At 35.9% G+C, this 19,456-nt stretch overlaps 1 protein-coding gene across 6 annotated transcripts in view; it reads right to left on the reverse strand.

Annotated features, from left to right (window-relative positions):
• DYNC1I2 (dynein cytoplasmic 1 intermediate chain 2) overlaps positions 1–19,201 on the reverse strand; it is a 58,774-nt gene extending 39,573 nt beyond the window's left edge. The window contains exons 1-4 of one of the 6 annotated variants that reach the window (XM_019459479.2): positions 19,029–19,201; positions 17,563–17,679; positions 14,878–14,995; positions 3,254–3,398 (exon numbers count right to left, since the gene is read on the reverse strand). In XM_019459479.2, the coding sequence (XP_019315024.1) occupies positions 3,254–3,398; positions 14,878–14,995; positions 17,563–17,670 (371 nt within the window). In that variant the 5' untranslated portion in view covers positions 17,671–17,679; positions 19,029–19,201. The other 5 variants (XM_019459473.2, XM_019459500.2, XM_019459510.2 and 2 more) reach the window with 5 other exon arrangements.
• Positions 19,202–19,456: the final 255 nt, after the last annotated feature.

Here is a 19,456-nt window from a genome sequence, read left to right on the forward strand (position 1 = left end):
CAATTTGATAAATGTGTTCCATATACAAATAAATATTTTTCTTAACAGCGTTTACTTCCTATACCAATTCACAGTATTTCAATGGTCTCTAATAAACTCTAAGTTTCCCAGTGAGACTCAGAAGGATATGTTCTTCTTTTTTTTAATATATTTTTTGAGGTTTGTTTATTTATTTTGAGAAAGAGAGAAACGAGGGGAGGGGCAGAGAGGGGGCGGGAGGAGAGAATCTCAAGCAGGCTCTGCACTGTCAGCACAGAGCCCGATGTGGGGCTTGAACTCACGAACTGTGAGATCATGACCTGAGCCGAAATCCAGTGTCAGATGCTTAACCAACTGAGCTACCCAGGTGTCCCATCAGGAGGACATGCTCTAATTCAAATTTAAAAAACCAAGTAGATGTTATACAGTAGTTTTGAAAGCAAACTTGCTAATACTCCATTTAAAATTATCTTTCTACTCCTATTCAAAATCAAGAACAGGGAGTGCAAAATGAACAAAGTATAATATCTACATAAAAATAATGTATAATGAAATAAACAAATTTAATAAATATAATAATTCTTTGGGTAAATATTTGTATTACAAGAATGTTGTAGAAGAGGAAAAAAAGCCTTCTCTTGAAAATACCACTTGCTGGGGCGACTGGATGGCTCAATCAGCTAAGCATCCGACTCTTGATTTTGCTCAGGTCATGATCTCACAGTTGTGAGATCGCCACAAATTGGGCTCTGTGCTGGGCATGGAACCTGCTTAGGATTCTCTCTCTCCCTCTTGCTCTAGCCCTCCCCTGCTCGTGCAGAGGCTCCCGAAAGAAAGAGAGAGAGAGAGAGAGAGAGAGAGAGAGAGAGAGAGAGAGAGAGAAAGAAAGAAAGAAAGAAAGAAAGAAAATACCACTTGCTTATTACAAAAAGAATATTAATACATTTGTATAAAAGTACAGAAGTATGAAGTATGAAACAAATTTAGCCTTAAAATTGAATGTAGACTAAATAAATTTAGTCTTTATAATATATACTATTTTATAAGGTACTATTTCTGAAAAAAAGTTCTGACTTTTCTTAAATGATAATTATATCATTTACCTCAAATGACAGTATAGCTTAGATTTGTAATTTCAGTTCTATTTATAAAACAGTTTTGGAAAACATAGCTCAAATACAAACTGGTGAGACTTTTGTGTTTTCTAATTGTTAACGATAACTCGATTATTCAGGAATTAATTAAAATACTGAGTTTATTATCTAGTTCCTTGCTTCTTTTTTCTTGCCTGCTTTTTTGATACTCATTATTTATTTATAACCTTAATCAGAGGAACTCAGGCACAAAGAAGATAGAACTTCTCATGTTTATTTCTTATTAAACAGTGTGTTAAGAAATTGCTCGGAGGAGGACATTTAACTTCCTGCCCAAAATAAGGATTCTGAATAAAGATTTTAACTATGTTTAATCTCATTCCAGCTCTCACAAGGAGTCAAAAAGCGCGATGCTGTTTTTCCTTTTATTTTTTTTTAATGTTTATTTATTGAGGGGGCAGAGAGAGAGAGAGAGACAAGACAGACAGACAGAGAATCCCAAGCAGGCTCCATGCTCAGCACAGAGCCTGACACAGGGCTTGGTCTCATAACTGAGATCATGACCTGAGCTAAAATCAAGAGTCGGGCGCTTAACTGACTGAGCCACCCAGGCGCCTCAATCCTGTTTTTAAAAGACATGTTGTTAGCATGACAGAAAGGAATAATAATACTTTCCTTGATACAATCTTTGGAAAGAAGTGAAATCTTACTGAACTTTGGAAAAGCAAGTCTCAACATGTGTGCAGGATCCTAAAACAAACATGAAATACAGTTTACAAGGAAGACGTGAGTACAGAAAAACTTGGGGGTAAACGTTTATCAAGTGAGGTATAACTGACATATAACACTATATTAATTTCAGGTATGTAAAATAATGATTTGATATTTGTATATATTGTGAAATGATCGCCATAATTCTAGTTAACATCTATCATCATACATAGTATTTTTCTTATGATGAGAACTTTTAAGATCTACTCTCTCAGCAATCTTCAAATATGCAATACAGTATTATTAACTGTAGTGATGATGCTGTACATTACATTCCCATGACTTATTTGATAACTGCAAGTTTGTACCCTTTGAGCCTCTTCACCCATTTCGACTGTCCCCTATCCACTACCTCTGGCAACCACCAATCTGTTCTCTTTAACTACGGCTTGGATTTTTTTTGGGGGGGGTGGGGAGGTCTTAGATTGCACACATAAGTGACATAATTCAATATTTGTCTTTCTCTCACTTATTTCATTTTGCATGAAATTTCATTTTGTATTTCATTTTGCCCTTGGGACACTAAACGCTCTTTTTTTTTAATTTGTTTTTAATGTCTATTTATTTTTGAGAGAGAGAGAGAGAGACAGACAGAGACAGAGACAGAGACAGAGTGAGGGGGGGGGGGGAAGGGGCAGAAAGAGAGGGAGACACAGAATCCAAAGCAGGCTCCAGGCTCTGAGCTGTCAGCACAGAGTCCGACACAGGGCTCAAACTCATGGACTACAAGATCATGACCTGAGCTGAAGTCTGATGCTTAACTACAAGATCATGACCTGAGCTGAAGTCTGATGCTTAACTGACTGAGCCACCCAGGCGCCCCAGGACAGTAAACACTCTTAATGTTTCCTTAGCAGTTATCTCTATTTGATATTTTATGCACTATTATTTTCTATCCTAATTAGAACTAGTGACTCAATAGAACACAACTGAAATGTTTAAGTGAATTCTTTAGATTTTCAATTACTGAATGGAGAATTAAGCACAACAAAGAGGTTTTACACCATTTATAAACTATTTCACACTATATTTATACTATTATATTTATACTATTTTACATTATCATACACTATTTACACTATTTATACACTATTTACATTTTTCATATATATTATATATACAAAACCTTTACACAATAACTCATGCAGTAGGCTTAGACAAAAAAATTAAATGAATTAAAACTCTATTTTCAATATAAAATACCATAAAATCAGTCTGATTTAATCAATGGGGACAATTAAAATACTATTAAAAAAATTTCCCCCAATTTATAACAAATAACTTCTATGACAATTTAGATTTCAAAATGTTAGGTTCAACACAACTATTTAGAATCCCTCTAAAGCATCAATGGTATCTGGGCACTAAATGCATTCTATCATTAAAATATTTTTAAAAATTTACTGTACCTAGATCCCACTGCGCCATCTCCAGAGTCTTGGCTTCCAGCTTCACTTGGTGTGCTCACAGATTTGGAGGATGGAGACATAGGAGGAGGGACTAAATAGTGAAATAGACAGGTATCCGCTGTTACTACACGCAGAGGTTGCTCAGCTTATGACGTTTCAAAAGTAATTTAACATGAAGTAATTAACAAAAAAGAAAAAATGGCAAACCAAAAAACAAAAATACATGAATGAAAATGAACAGTAGAAAGAAGAGGAAAAAGACAAAGTTAACAATGCATGCTGACGATTCATGCAATTTCTCTGGCAAAATGCATTTGGGCTTTATATTAAAAAAAAAAAAAAAAGCAAGATTATGAAAGGATGCATCTTCATCCCAGCCAACACCAAATGTGGGCACTAATTTTCAAAGGAGAGCATTCCTTCTCCCCTAACTTCTCACTTTTAAGATCACCAGATTATAAATATTATTTATAATTGCTGTCAAAATCAAAACTCTGAAATATTCTTCAGAAGTCATTTGCTTTCTGATTTTCTGATATTTCAAAATGTTATTTTTTGTCTAACAACTTTTTATTTTAGGAATTAATGCCTTAAATGATCTCATTTCCCCCTCCCCCGCCCCAACAAGAAAAGGGGCCAATTTAGAGAAATGACTACAGCTAAAGGAATGGCTCCTTTAAAATGTCCATTAGTTTCCAGCAATTTGGGTGAAAAATGTAAACAGGCCATAAAATAGCATGCCTTCTAGACATGATGCATAACATAAAGTGATGCATGCAACTTAAACAAGGCAAGACTTATGATAACTTCCTTACCCCAGTATTCAGAAAAAACTGAAGTGTACAAACAAAGATACAGACACCCAAAATATTCTTAATCCCTTCTTATAGAAAAATATACATTTTTCATAGTATATAAAACAAACAGCAAATGCTTTCCCCTAAATCATCACTCTTAACATTATATACCAACAATTAAACGTGCACATTTCATGCTATTACGTTTGTAAAACATTTTGATTACCATTGCAGGAAGTATAGGAGGATCATCACTGCCATCTTCTGGTTAAATTTTACCATAAATGTCCCCCATCCCAAGTATCTTTTTAAAATAATTTTTCAGTATACAATATTAAGTGACTAACACATTTTATGTTGAGCTGCAAGCTGCTGTTTTAATAGTGTATTGAAAAGAAGGTGAGTTCCTAGTTATAAAGGAACTAATCTAAAGAAGTATATATTTAATTAAAAATCTGTTTTGGGGATAGTTGCATTCACTGAATCCTTGAAATTATGTTTAATTGTTTATACATGATACAATAAAAAAGGGGGTTTGCTAATCTAACAAAATGTACTAGTATGATGAATTACATTGTTTTTGTAACGTAAGCTCTACACCCAATGTGGGGCTTGAACTCATGACCCCAAGACCAAGAGTTGCATGCTCTACCAACTGAGCTAGCCGGCTGCCCCTACGATGAATTACATCTTAAACACAGGTACAAAACTAACCATCCCTATGTTTTCAATGGTAAATTCTATTGGTAACCAATAGTAAGATTAGAAGGGGAAAAAAATCATAGCTAGAAGGTTTCCCAAGACATAGTGGTTAATTCTCGCTTAAAATCAAATGTTTCTAACTTTGTGATTAAATCTCTCAGAAACAATGAAAAACCAGGACACCTTCATATAGTTTACAGGTGGATGGCACTGTGCTAGGTGCTGCGTGTACAACTCAAAGTAGCTAAACATGATCTGTATCATGATCTGTATCATGATATCATGATCTGTATCAATAAAGGAATATTAATGTCCCCTAACTTCACTTAGATCACATTTCCTCATCTTTTTGTATATCTCTCAATGTGAGGCTTCCCCTAGTCTAAATCCCAACAGGAATAAATACAGGAATAAATAGTATCTAACAGGGGCTTGCCAACTATGCTGTAAAGCACAAATATGTTTATTATAGTGAGACACCATGATTTTTTCATATTAAAGATTTTTAAAGAAGAAATTTTGTATTCTTTAAGTTACATACTTAACTTCATGCTTAGGAAAATAATTTGTCTAGGTATACATATTGCAAAGATTGGAGGAAAACAGTAATATTTCTATCAATCTATTTGTGGTGAACTATAAAATTCTTTTGCAGTTTAATATGGTTACCATATTTGTTACCCTTTCTGATGACTGTTAAGTATCAGTGACTCCACTCAATAAATTCAACAGTATCATACTGGTTAAGACTACACTATAAAAAAATGTTGCCTCAAGTTCTTTATGGAAACAAGTTAAAAAGTAATTATACACAAAATAAATACACTAACCTAGCCATTTAAAGTGTCAGAAGTAAAAGTTCCCCAAATAAAAAATAAATTACAGGGGTGATGCTACCAAATTACGATAGTTTATTAGACAGAAGCAAAATTAATTGCCACGACATCAAATTTGTAATTCAATAAAAATCTCCATCCTAGAACTATATTATTTCTCACAAAAGGTATTTTTCAAGCAACCTATGGAGAGGACTCATTAAAGACTCAAAATTATCATCTGGCTCACCAACTTCATCTTGCAATAATAAATAATGTATACTACAGAAGGGACAAGCCTAGAAAAAGAAAATTACCATTACTGAAAAAGGAGTAATATTAACAGAAAAAGGGGAATGATAATGTTATTTGGCCACTACCATATTTCAACCTAATTAGTCTAAAAAATCAAAGACTACAGCAATTGCACAACAAGGCAACGCCTCCATACTCCCAGATTCAACAACCTCCCAAGAACAAACAGCATGTATTCAAGGAGGTTAAAAAAACAAAAAAACAAAAAACACCTCTGAACTCAGTCCCTCAAATCTCAAGACTCAACTCTAGAATTCATTTGCAAAGATGGTTTAACAGTCCAATCAGCTTTGAAAATAACAAAAGCCATTACTAATTAGCTTTTGCCAAGTATCAGAGATATAATGTTTAGTAAGAACAGTGACTGAATCACATTACTAGATTTAACATTACCATATGTCAATGTTTAACAAGTTCAAGCTTCTTAGAAGTCTAGAGCAAAGATCCTATTTCCTTTTTTGAAAACCAGGGGAGATACATGGAGTAAACTGGTAAACAAATCTGCACCATGGCCTTCACTGATCACTTAAGTAGTATTGAAAGACTGTGACTTTTTAATTCTCTAGAACAAAAACCCAATCAAGAAGGCCTTTCCTGCCAGTTTAGATCTTGGCCTTCCAAGGATATAAAATTAACACTGCTGCCTTTTGGCACACAAAGAAACAACTAGACTATTTTTATTTATTTTTTTATTTAAAAAAAAATTTTTTTTAACGTTTATTTATTTTTGAGACAGAGAGAGACAGAGCATGAACGGGGGAGGGGCAGAGAAAGAGGGAGACACAGAATCGGAAACAGGCTCCAGGCTCTGAGCCATCAGCCCAGAGCCCGACGCGGGGCTCGAACTCACGGACGGCAAGATCGTGACCTGAGCTGAAGTCGGACGCTTAACCGACTGCGCCACCCAGGCGCCCCTCACCTAGACTATTTTTAAATGAGAAGGGAACTAAGAATGCACCTAGATTTACAATTAGACTTAAGTTTGAGTTGACAACTCAGAACCACACAAGTCTCAAGAGATGAAGGATGATGCATAGCTCAATTATTTCTCATGTAGAAGAAAGCCTCTGGCAAGAAGGGGCTTTTGCCAGGAAGTAGAACCTAGAAAAAGTGAACAACCAAGGAAAGCGAATGTATGGAGTAAGAGCTAGTATAGACAGTAAAATGGAAGAAGTGAGCTTCTGAGATAACCCAAAGTTGTAAGACCTTGTCTAGGTAATCAATGATACTTAACATTCAAACACAGCACACACTACAATAATGCCCCCTTGTGGATACTCTTAGCCTGGAAAAATAACATTTAAATAACTTTTTCATAACTTCCTCTTTTTGTCCTGAAAGGTGTTGCTTTAAACATGAATTCTCTTAAATATTAATTTCTCCCTTTCTATGGGGTGTCTATGGCTCAGCATCCCACTCCTGATTTCAGCTCAGGGCATCATCATCTCATGGTTCGTGAGATCAAGCCTGAGGTCGGGCTTCCCACTGTAAGCATGGGATTCTCTCTCTCCTCTCTCTCTGCCCCTCCCATCTCTCTAGAAATAAACAAACATCTAAAAATGTTTTCTCTCTTTCTATGGCCCCTTCTCCTGATAATGAAGTTTAAATATCTGCCACTAATTTCCCCTAAATGTTTCATTTCCTTTATTCTTTTCAATGTAGTTCAGAGCATCAGATAAGTTTTTTAAAAGAAATTAATATATAAAAATAAAATTCTGTAGCATTAATATACTTTAAGGAACCATTTGTTAAAATCAGTCTAACCTTGAAGAAATGACTTGGTACATGGGAAACATTCATTCTATCTAAAAATCAGATTTACCAGTTTTAAGATAAATAAATATTATTGATATAACCTACAACATGACCTACAGTTAATACTATTATATGGTACATAGGAAAGTTGTTAAAAGAGTAGATTCTAAGAGTTCTCACCATAAGAAGAATTTTTTTTTTTTCTTTTCTTCTTAGTATATCTGTATGAGATGATGGATGTTAACTAAACCTATTGTGGTAATCATTTTACAATATACATAAATCACACCACTACAAATAAGTAAACTTACATAGTGACATGTCAATTACTTCTCAATAAAACTGGCAAAAAATGAGATTTAAGGTATTGAAAAGTTACAAAGTATGAGGGAAATAAATGAAGTACTTATTTTTGACTAGCAAAGTCCTTTTGTTTCTTCCTAATAAAAGAAAATACAGATAATAAACTATCATACTAATCAATGTACTGTGTCCTACTGATACGGACTCAGGCTACAGACTAATTGACAGTATCTGTTTTCATCTCTCTATAAGATGGTCAAAACAGTAATTACACATACAAAAGAGATTCACTTCACTTTTTTTCAATCATCGTTTAAGAGCTCCACACTGGATACAACATGTTTGAAGGTTGTATCTAAAATTAACTTTCTTTGGGGCGCCTGGGTGGCTCAGTTGGTTAAGTGTCCGACTTCGGCTCGGGTCATGATCTCGCAGTCCGTGGGTTCAAGCCCCGCGTCGGGCTCTGTGCTGACAGCTTGGAGCCCGGAGCCTGTTTCAGATTCTGTGTCTCCCTCTCTCTCTGACCCTCCCCCATTCAAGCTCTGTCTGTCTCTGTCTCAAAAATAAATAAACGTTAAAAAAATTTTTAAAAATAAAAAAAAATAAAAAAATAAAAAAAATAAAATAAAATTAACTTTGACTGGCCACTTAAATTTAGTTAAAAACAAAACAAAACACACACAAAAAACAAGCCATGCTTCTTTTATGAAATATTAAAATTTCAATTTCCACTACGCTTTTTTCTGAAATTTAAACAATTACATTTTGTTATTACGTTTAAAGCAGATGGCTTTTATTTGGCCTTACAAGGTAGAGAAAGACATATGACCTAGTAATAATTGAACAAACATTTAAATGTCTAGCCTGTGCTGGACACCAGGGATAAAAATGCTACTGTCCCTGCTCTCGAGGATTCCTGACAAAAAGTAGTCAACTCACCAAGTAAGAATCTACCAACAAAGAGAAGCTAAAGGAGATTTTATTAGCTATATATATATTTTTTTAAATAATTTCTTTAAAGTTTATTTTTGAGAGAGAGACAGAGTGTGAGCAGGAGAGGGGCAGAAAGAGAGGGAGACACTGAATCAGAAACAGGCTCCAGGCTCTGAGTTGTCAGCACAGAGCCTGATGCAGGGCTCGAACTCACGAGCCATGAGATCATGACCTGAGCTGAAAGTCAGGCACTTAACCGAATGAGCCACTGAGGTGTCCCTAGCTGTAACTTTTTAAAAAAATCAAATCTTTTCAAAAAAATAAATAAAATTATAAAACAAATTCCTTTCAGAATTAAAAAAAAAAAAAGAAAAAAGTCTCTTTTAGGAAAATCAGAGAGTGGTGTTTTTAATAAATCCTCTTGAATATTCTAGCAGTATTTTATACTTCTACAATTCAAAAATGTTTACTAAGTACATTCTGTAGTGAAAAGGAAAACAAGTATCCATCCTGGGTCATGATATAAAATATATTTTTTATTATGGATTACTGTCAAGAAAGTTCTACGGACACTGACTTCATCTGTATCCTGTATTCTTCAAGTCTAATTTTAAATAAATACTAGAAAGATCTTTAGGCATCTGTCAGAGAACAGAAGAAGATGGAAAACCACACAACCCATTTAAGGTGGCTATTATAACTATTATAATAGAGCCAGACAAGATATAATAAAAGGAAAAAAATTACAGGCATGATTCTCTAATGAGCATAAAGAACTCCTAAATAAAATATTAGCAAATGAATTCAGCAATGTATAAGAAAAAAATTATCTCATAACTAAGTGGGATTTGTTCCAGAATGTAAACATGCATTTACATTAGAAAAACTATCATTATAAATCATTGTATTAATACAGTAAAAGGAAAAAAAAACATATCATTTCAAAATATAAAGAGAACGATGAATTTGTTGCAGTTTTGGCAGTTTTAAAAAATATCCAAATTCTTTGTGAATTCCAGTTGACAGATGTGGTGGAATTGATGCTCTATGATTTCCAAGAATAAGTCAAAAAGAATAGCTTCTTCCTGGTTCTCTCTATCTTTGGATTGCTCATTCTGGGAGAAACTGACATTCTGCAAGGATACTCAAGCAGTTCTGTGTGGAGAGGAACTCAGGACTCCCACTACCAATAGCCAATATCAACTGCCAGCCATGTAGGTGAGGCACCTTGAAAGCAAATCCTAGTAATAAGCATGCCTTCAGATGACTGCAGCTCTGACTGACATCTTGACTTCAATGCCATGAGAGACCAGGAACCAATGCCAGTCAGCTAAGTCACTACCAAATTCCTGACAGGCAGAAACTATGAGAGATAATAAATGTTTATTATTATTTTTAAAAAATCAACCGATACAAAAAGGAATAGAAAACCTGAATAGACTATAACTTTAAAAGAAGACTAGAAATGGTGAATAATCTCTGCTCCCAACTACTCCCTGGGAAAAAAAGTTGCAATCCCAGGCAGTTTTACAGTTGAATTCTACCAAGTTTTAAAGGGAAAAGTAACATCTACCTTTTACAAGCTGTTGTACAAAATATCAAAAGGGAAAGCTGTCTAATTTATTTTAAAATCATAACCAGGGGCGCCTGGGTGGCTCAGTCAGTTAAGCATCTGACTGTTGATTTTGGCTCAGGTCATGATCTCGTAGTTTTCAAGTTCCGGCCCCGCACTGGGCTTTGTGCTGACAATGCAGAGCCTGCTTGGGATTCATTTTCTTTCTCTCTCTCAATCTCTCCTCCTGCCTCCCCTGCTCTCTCTCAAAATAAATTAATTAATTAAAAAAAAAGATAAAATCATAACCATGATGGCCAATGAACTTGAACAGTATAAGAAAATTACATGCAAATTTACTTATGAATATATATACAAAGATTCTAAATACAGTACTGGCTAATCTTTTTAAAAAATACACACAAAATCTCTGGCAATCCCCGGAGGTGACTCTTAGTAATTAAAATGAAAAAAATTAAGCATGTCTTCTGCTTTTCTAACAGGAAATTCATTTAGGGTAACCAAATAAATCTATTATGAGAGAAAGCTCCCCTTTACAGAAGAATTTCAGCCACTAAGTGCACTAGAAAAGATGGAATTATTAAAACAGTTCTGCAACTCCTAATTAAACAACTGATTTAGATAAGGATCACCAAGAAGTATTAAAACTATTTGGTGAAAAGTTGATGGAGAAATGAACATTCACATGGTGCCAAAGTACCATCTCCAGATATTACTGAATAGTCATAAGGAGAACAACAATAACAACAAAAAACTATGATGGAGAAACTTGCCTGTCATAATTGTAACTCAGTAATCAATCTTGGCATCACTAATAACTCAACAACCAGGCATGTGTACTACTGATATGATGTAATATGAAGTACACAGAATCTCTATGAGATGTTCTTTCCAAAGATGTTCCAAACAAGTTTTTTAAACCAAATTTCCAGGGTAGAGGAAATACAAAAGATACAGGAACAAAAGCTAAATGTGAGAAAAACCATCATACAAACGCAGGAGGTGGGACATTCTAGAGACCAACTGGCCCACTCTCTTCAACAACTTGATGACATAGGGCAAAAAGTAGTGTGTGAAGAATCTTCTAGATCTAGAAAGACTACAAACATATCACTAAATGCAACATATGGTGCAGCAAGATTTTGGGGGGGAAACTTAAACTAGTTTTTTATAGGGAAGAAAAATTTGTTAAGCTAGAGCTATTTTGAAAAAGAGGAAAAAAGAGGGGTGATTATCAGAAATTAGGATATAATACAAAGCCACAGTAATTAAAACTGGGGGTTAATAGTATAGAATCAAACAAATTAGATCAACAGTGAAAATAGAAATGCCATGAATACATGGGAACTGATTGTACGACAAAGTTGGCATCAGATATCAGTGAGGGAAAAGATGGACTATTTAATAAATAGTATTGAGAAAATTAGCTAACTATATGGAGAAAAACTAGATTGGATCCCTACCTCATACTATATTCAAAAATATAACCCAAATATCTAAAGGTGAAAGCTAAAACTATAAAGCCTAACAGAAAAAAAATGTAGGAGAATATATATTGTGTCCTCAAAGATAGTATTTCTTTAAAAAAAAAAAAAAAAAGACCAGGGGCGCCTGGGTGGCTCAGTTGGTTGAGCGACTGACTTTGGCTCAGGTCATGATCTCACCATTTGTGAGTTCGAGCCCCACGTCGGGCTCCGTGCTGACAGCTCGGAGCCTGGAGCCTGGAGCCTGCTTTGGATTCTGTGTCTCCCTCTCTCTCTGCCCCACACCCACTCATGCTTTGTCTCTCTCTGTCTCAGAAATAAACATTAAAACAATTTTTTTTAAAAAGGTACAAAAAAAGGGTTATAATTGGCAGATCTATTATCAAAATGAAGGATTTGGTTCAATGAAAGATACTATCAACAGAGTGAACAGGTAATAGACTGGGAGAGGTATTTTTGTTAAAAAACTAAAATAAAGAAGTCCTCCCCTAAAATATACAAGGACCTCCTACAACTCCAATGGTAAATGGGCAAAAGATATGAATATGCAATTCACAGAAGAGAAAATAACAGATATTTGAGAAATGGTCAACCTCACTATAAAGAGATAAATTTATATTAAAACATTTTGGTAAGGGCGTCTAGGTGGCTCAGTGTGTTAAGCATCCGACTTTGGCTCAGATCATGATCTCATGGTTCGTGAGTTCAAGCCCCACATTGGGCTCTTGGCTGTCAGCACAGAGCCCGCTTCAGATCCTCTGTCCCCTTCTCTCTCTCTGACTCTCCCCCATTCATTCTCTCTCTCCCCCTCTAAGTAAATAAATAAACTTAAAAAAATTTTTTGGTATACCATTTTATACCCATCAAGGTGGCAAAAATTGGAAACCTGGAGAAGGTCAAGTGATGATGTGGATACGGTAATATTGTTACTTTCTTATTCAGTGGTACTGGGAGGGTCATTTTTGAAAGTGGTATGTAGAATCTAATAAATGTAAGTAAGCCCATACAAATAACATAGCAAATCAACTCTCGGGCTTACATCCCAGAGAAACTCTTCCACAGTTCTCAAAGAGAAAGTATATATTCTTTGCAGTGTTGCTTGTGAGAGCGAAGCAAAGAGGGAGAAGCAAGCCAAGTGCTTATTGCTGGGAAACAGGTAAAATATGGTACAGAATAGAATATTAGGTGTCAGTCAAAAATAAATACCTAGATCTGTATTTGGCAACATAGGTAGCTCTCAAATGCTGCTTGACAAAAAGGTATAAACAGAATGACACACAGCACAATGCCGTTTATGTGTGTAAGATATACATAAATATGAAACCTTGAAATACGTAAGCACATGTAGGACAGATCAAGAGGATATATGTTAAAAATGCAAGAATGGGAACTTAATGCAAGACTAGGAAGGAGAATGGAATTGGAGATGGGGAATGAGGGAGAAATGCACACCCACATACCCACACCCACACACTGAAAGACCATTCTTTCAAGGCACAAGGGTGGTTCAGTCGGTTAAGCGTCAGACTTCGATTCAGGTCATATCTCGGCTTATGGGTTCGAGTCCCAAGGCGGGCTCTGTGCTAACAGTTCAGAGCTTGGAGCCTGCTTCAGATACTATGTCTGTCTGTCCGTCTCTCTGTCTGCCCCCCGCCCCCCCCCCCCCCCCCCGCCACCGACTCACGCTCTGTGTCTCTCTCTCTCTCAAAAATAATAAACATTAAAAAAAATTTAAAAATTTAAAAAAAGACTGTCCTTTCAAGAATTGATAACGAATATGAACTGAGAATTATGAGCAAGTGAATTCCATGAAAATGAAATCCTAAAAACAGAAAAGGGAAAAAATTCCTATAGGAGAAAAATGAAGCCAAAGACTCAGAAAAACTGATTATAGTCTATGCAACTAACAAGCAACTTGGTTTAGTTACTAGAGTATTTTTTTAACAATAGTGTTATGATTCATTTACTTTTAAAACTGCCATTATGCAACATTAGCTTATTAAATAAAGACAATTCAAAATAAATAAATAAATAAATAAATAAATAAATAAATACAATTCAAGTTACTATATTTCAATCTTCAAATTCTACCATAAAGAAAGGCAAATGAGCTGAAAGAAATAACAATGAAGCAGACTGAGAGTAACTAGTTTTTCATCTTGAAACCTTCTAGAAATATCAGCTCTAGAAATAGTTATATTGTAGTTTCACAAGAGGCAAACAGCAGTTACTATTTCTAAAATATATGTACCCTGAACTAGATGGAATTAACCCACAAACGAACCAGAAATGATAAAGGCCATATCAAACTAAAATACTATGTAACAGCACCCAGCTCATTTAAATATTTAATGCTTTCTGATATGTAACTAGATTGTCTTCAGTACCTCTACTACCTCAGCTTTTTGGTTTAGTACTGTTATCAAAATGAATAGCACAAAAGCAGAACAAGTCAAATCACTGCCAAAATAAGCTACCAATATTACTTCTCTTATTGGCAATGACAGCAGAGGTGTATCCTTTCCTTCCTCTACCTCTGAATACGAATAAGCTTTTAGAACTTTGACTCATTATACCTCTTTAACCTACAGAAAGAAATATAGAGTTAAGACCAGGAATCACAGTTATCTTTGAGTTAAATACAGTATACCACAGAAAACTTATTCAACAAATGTTGAAATAAATTACTGATTGAACAATAAAAGTCAATTGGTTGTTCACTGTATGTTAATAAGTATACCTAATCTTGCAGCTCTTTTAAACAAACAAAATAACCATGTATTGGCACATGTGAAAAAAGATAATTCTGAATAAATTGTAAGATTAGTCATTTTTAAGAGACACAAATAAAAATATGCAAAACATATTAAAGTCAATTCATTCATCTCAGATATGTCTAAGCTAAATAAAATCTATCTCTTATAAATGGATATATTCTTATCCTTACCAATGGGGGATTCTGGAGTTAGCCCCATGCTTTGAAGCAATGCTTCAGCTTCTCTTCTTTTTTTTTCAAGATCTGATTCTTCTTGCACAGGAGCAACTGTTTCCTTCTTCTGATCAGTCTAAATTTTTAAAGTTAAAAACTTAAGTTTACATAGGACATGAAATATTTGTTTGCAAAAAAATGTATTTTAAATAATGTACTAATACTGTATACTCTGGGAGAGTGGACTTAATTTTGAATACACGTTATAGTCATTAAATGAAAACCATTCTCAATAGAGTTCTAGTAAGTAATCTCCAAATGGTATGTAATGAAGGAGTTCCCACAAAAGTTTTTACCTAGTAAATTTAAAAAGTACAGTTATTTCTATTTATCCACAGTATGAAACTGCTATTCATGGTTAGGAATTGTGGAAACCTTCCCTAGAGACACAAAAGCGTAGATATAAATATCACAACTGTATTGAAAAAAGAAAAAAAGATTATTTAACAGGTAACACATTTTAAGTAAATGGACAACGTATTCTGTTGAAAATCAAGTATGAGTATCTCAAACTTTTGTACAATGTACTTTTCATTGTATTTATGCAATTTTATGTAGAGGATGTTTGTCAAAAATTCATCTGGAGGAAAGATTTTATTTTAGTTTTTGAAACTATAGGTAGTATTTTCATAATAAAAAAAACACGGATGGATTTGGTAAAGCTAAAATTCACTTTTGCATAGCAAAATTATTGCCAGATTTTAGCCTTTTATAGTTTTAGCAAAATCCTTCAGTTAAACTAGATAAGCCTCAACAATCTGAAATCATCCAAAACATTTCAAGTGAAATTTAAGTTTTTTGAAGGAAAAGTGTTATATATTCACCTCAGATGCCTATTTTGGCTAACCACTATTACTCATACAATTATCTGCAGTGAATTTTGTCAATCATAACATTCTATGATACCATTTTAACTTAAAGAAGTCATCCATGAACTTCATCAAAATAGCCAAAGAGGGGGGCGCCTGGGTGGCGCAGTCGGTTAAGCGTCCGACTTCAGCCAGGTCACGATCTCGCGGTCCGTGAGTTCGAGCCCCGCGTCAGGCTCTGGGCTGTCCGTGAGTTCGAGCCCCGCATCAGGCTCTGGGCCGATGGCTCGGAGCCTGGAGCCTGTTTCCGATTCTGTGTCTCCCTCTCTCTCTGCCCCTCCCCCGTTCATGCTCTGTCTCTCTCTGTCCCAAAAATAAATTAAAAAAAAAAAAAAAAATAGCCAAAGAGGTTATATTACCAAGTTGATAATTTACCTGTACATAGCAATATATTAGTAGACTCACTATTTAATGCTATTAACTTATCCCTCATAATGTTTTATAAATTTTAAATTAGCTATAAATCATGTAGTAGATATCCCTAAGAGGCAATTTATGCCACTTAAGGCCATTTCTGGAAAACAAAAATCAAATATGCTTTCAGCACTGAAGGGTTTAAGGCTGTAGATACTACTTTGGAATGGCTCTACCATTCTATCAGTTAACTTTTAATCAAACAGCTAACTTAAATCTCCAACTTTCCAAGGTTCAGAATAAATTAGAAAATTCTTCAATTACAGGCCTTTATAGCATCATAGCAATGCTGCACATAAATCATACTTTTAATTTTTCTGATTTTCTTTTCCCTTAAGAGATTTCTAGAAGTCTTGGCTATTAGCTGTCAAATAGAAAACCTTGGGGCGCCTGGGTGGCTCAGTCGGTTAAGCGTCCGACTTCAGCTCAGGTCATGATCTCACGGTTCGTGGGTTCGAGCCCCACGTCGGGCTCTGTGCTGACAGCTCAAAGCCTGGAGCCTGCTTCTGATTCTGCGTCTCCCTCTCTCTCTGCCCCTCCCCCGTTCATGCTCTGTCTCTCTCTGTCTCAAAAATAAATAAACGTTAAAAAAAAAAATTAAAAAAAAAAAAAAAGAAAACCTTGCAACTAATGTCACACTTAGGACAAATTATTGTACACTGACCATTTAAAACATGTCTGTGGTAAAATTATACAAATCTGTCCAAATAGTTTCCACTGGGAAAAAATGTACATTTCAACACAGGAGTGAGCAAAATATCTCCAGCTCAGGATTAACGTGTAATTGCCATACATGATGAAATGGTGATGTGAAAAATCAGAAGAGACAGCTACCTGGTCTATCTTTAAGGCAGTATCAACTCACTGCTTGCCAAAAATATTTCAGAATTTCATGATGAAGGAAAAAAGAACAAATTCCCTATCAATTAAATAATCTATTATGTATTTCTCTTTGCCGTTATTTAGTCTTGCAAATTATTAGCAGAACAGACTGGCAAAACATTCAGAAAAGTAAGTTCAAAATCCAGACTAAGTTATGATATATATGCCATGTTTTTTAAGAGCTATTACAAGGCAGATGTCCCTTACTTTATATAATAAGCATATTCTTAGAAATATGTAAATTGAACTTTTATGCATCAATCCATATGAAATATTTTTATTCAGTAAAAAAAATCATTTTAACTTATCAACTTTGTCATTTTCACATTTTTTAAATCTGATTTCCTTAAAATTCACATACAGTGCTCTATTTGCAGTCACAACTGCTAGATTTTTATTCTGCAGGTATTACATAAAAGTGTATTTGATATTAAATCCAATTATTTTACACTGTTTATTAAAAAAAAAGAAAACATACTTCCTTTTTTTTCCTTTCTTCTTCTTTTCTCTTCTTTTCCTCTCTGATTTGGGCCAACCGCTGCTTTTTACGTTCCAATTCTGCCTTTAATTCACTTTTGTCCGACATGTTTGTGAGCTTAAAAAACATATAATCATTTATAATCATCATTACGTTGGAAAAAAATATATAATCATTTACAATCATCATTACGTTGGTAAAAGCAGGGCTCTTTTAAAAAATCAGTCTTCAAAAAGAGAATTATCTCAAGAGGCCATGTAGTGCACTGCGATCAAAAGACAACATATAAACTCTACTTTTCAAATATGGAAGCATATATATATCACTAAGACTTGGGAAACATTATGAAGAAATGTATGTAAGTAAATATTTGGAGTTGAGCAAAGTAGCTAGCACACAGTAAGCTCTTCAACGTTCAAATGTCCAAATTTAACACAATGTCTCTGACTCTTAAAACAGAAGGCATGGATTGGCATTAAGGAGCTCTTCGACTATAGGACATAAACCAAATCTATCACCAGAGTTTTGTATTCATCCCTAGAAATTTGATGAAAACAATATGCAGACAAAAATTCCTGTAAATTCTAAAACTGACGTGTAATACTAACATTCAGGACAAGCAAAACACAAAAACTGCCATCATTAACTATCACATATATTTAAAGTACGAATATTTTTAGACAGAGCCCAACAACAAAGTCTGACTGGCTTCACTACCTACAGCTGACCGGCTCTTCCTCCGAGGCCGGGAGCTCCACGAGTGACAAGTTCACTTTCTCAAAACTACAAGGAAGACAAAGTCTCGGTAATTTTGTGCTACAACCTCCATGTTCGGGTACTTTCCAACACGCGCGGGGAGGGAAGACGCTGTCATCGCCGGGTAGTAATTTATTTATAAAATGGAGCAAGGCGAAGAGTTGCTTTTCCCCTGAGGTCACCACCAAGAGGGCGCAGTCCAGGACTGGGGGTCTGGGAAAGGGGGGCGCTGGGGGCCGAGCAAGACTCGAGGCTCCGCCGGCCACCTCCGGCGGGTCAAGAAGGAAAGAAAGTGGTCTGGTCTCCACCCGCCTTCCCAACTCACCGCACCTGGCTCTCCCCGCCTCTCCTTCAGGAGTCGGGCCGGGCAGCGCAGTCAGCAGGAACTGGCAAACCGCCCTTTGAGCCCCGACGTGAGACACAGCAGACAGAAAGGCCTTGAGGGAAGCACAGTCAACCCACCTGTAAGCTGGCGGGAAAGAAAAGAGTCCGCCCGCCTGCAACGACCCGGTAACGTCCCTCTCCTCCACCCCCGACTCCAAGAATCGCCGCCACTAGCTCCGCGACTTGCCGAGGCACACACAAAGAGAGATGGGCGGCGGCCACTACGGCGAGAGCTTAGGGACAAATGGCTTCACCAGAACGAGGTCGCTTCCAGAAAGAAGGGGTGGGGCCCCGCTGCGTGGAATTGCAGCCCCTCCGTGACTTACCTGTGTAAAGTAGAAACCAAGAGGTAAGACAAAGACCTCAGTCAGCCCAGGGACCCGAAGTGTTTCCACTTTGCTAAAATCTGGAAGAATACGCCTGATATCCTCGGACTGGATAAGCAACCACCGCCCTTGCCTTACAGATTGACACGACCAGAGAGGGAGAACTACAAGCCCCAGCTGTAAGGGAAACCTGCGTGCGCCGAGCAAGGCATTCTGGGAGTTATGGTCAATGATAGTCGCAAAGTATGCTGGGACGTGTAGTGTTTTCCGAGGCTTACGGTTTCCCAAGTCGAGGCCTTCTATCTTCAGTATCCCAAAGAGAAGCTGCCAGCACTGGCCTTAAACCAGTATTCTGGTCCATTGGTCAGCGCTCACAGTGTTGTATAAGTTATATATTAAGATCTTTGACTCAACACTGGCCGGATTTT

This window comes from Panthera pardus, unplaced genomic scaffold (assembly GCF_024362965.1).
Source record: "Panthera pardus isolate Hobbes unplaced genomic scaffold, ASM2436296v1 HiC_scaffold_10, whole genome shotgun sequence".
NCBI lineage: Eukaryota > Metazoa > Chordata > Mammalia > Carnivora > Felidae > Panthera > Panthera pardus.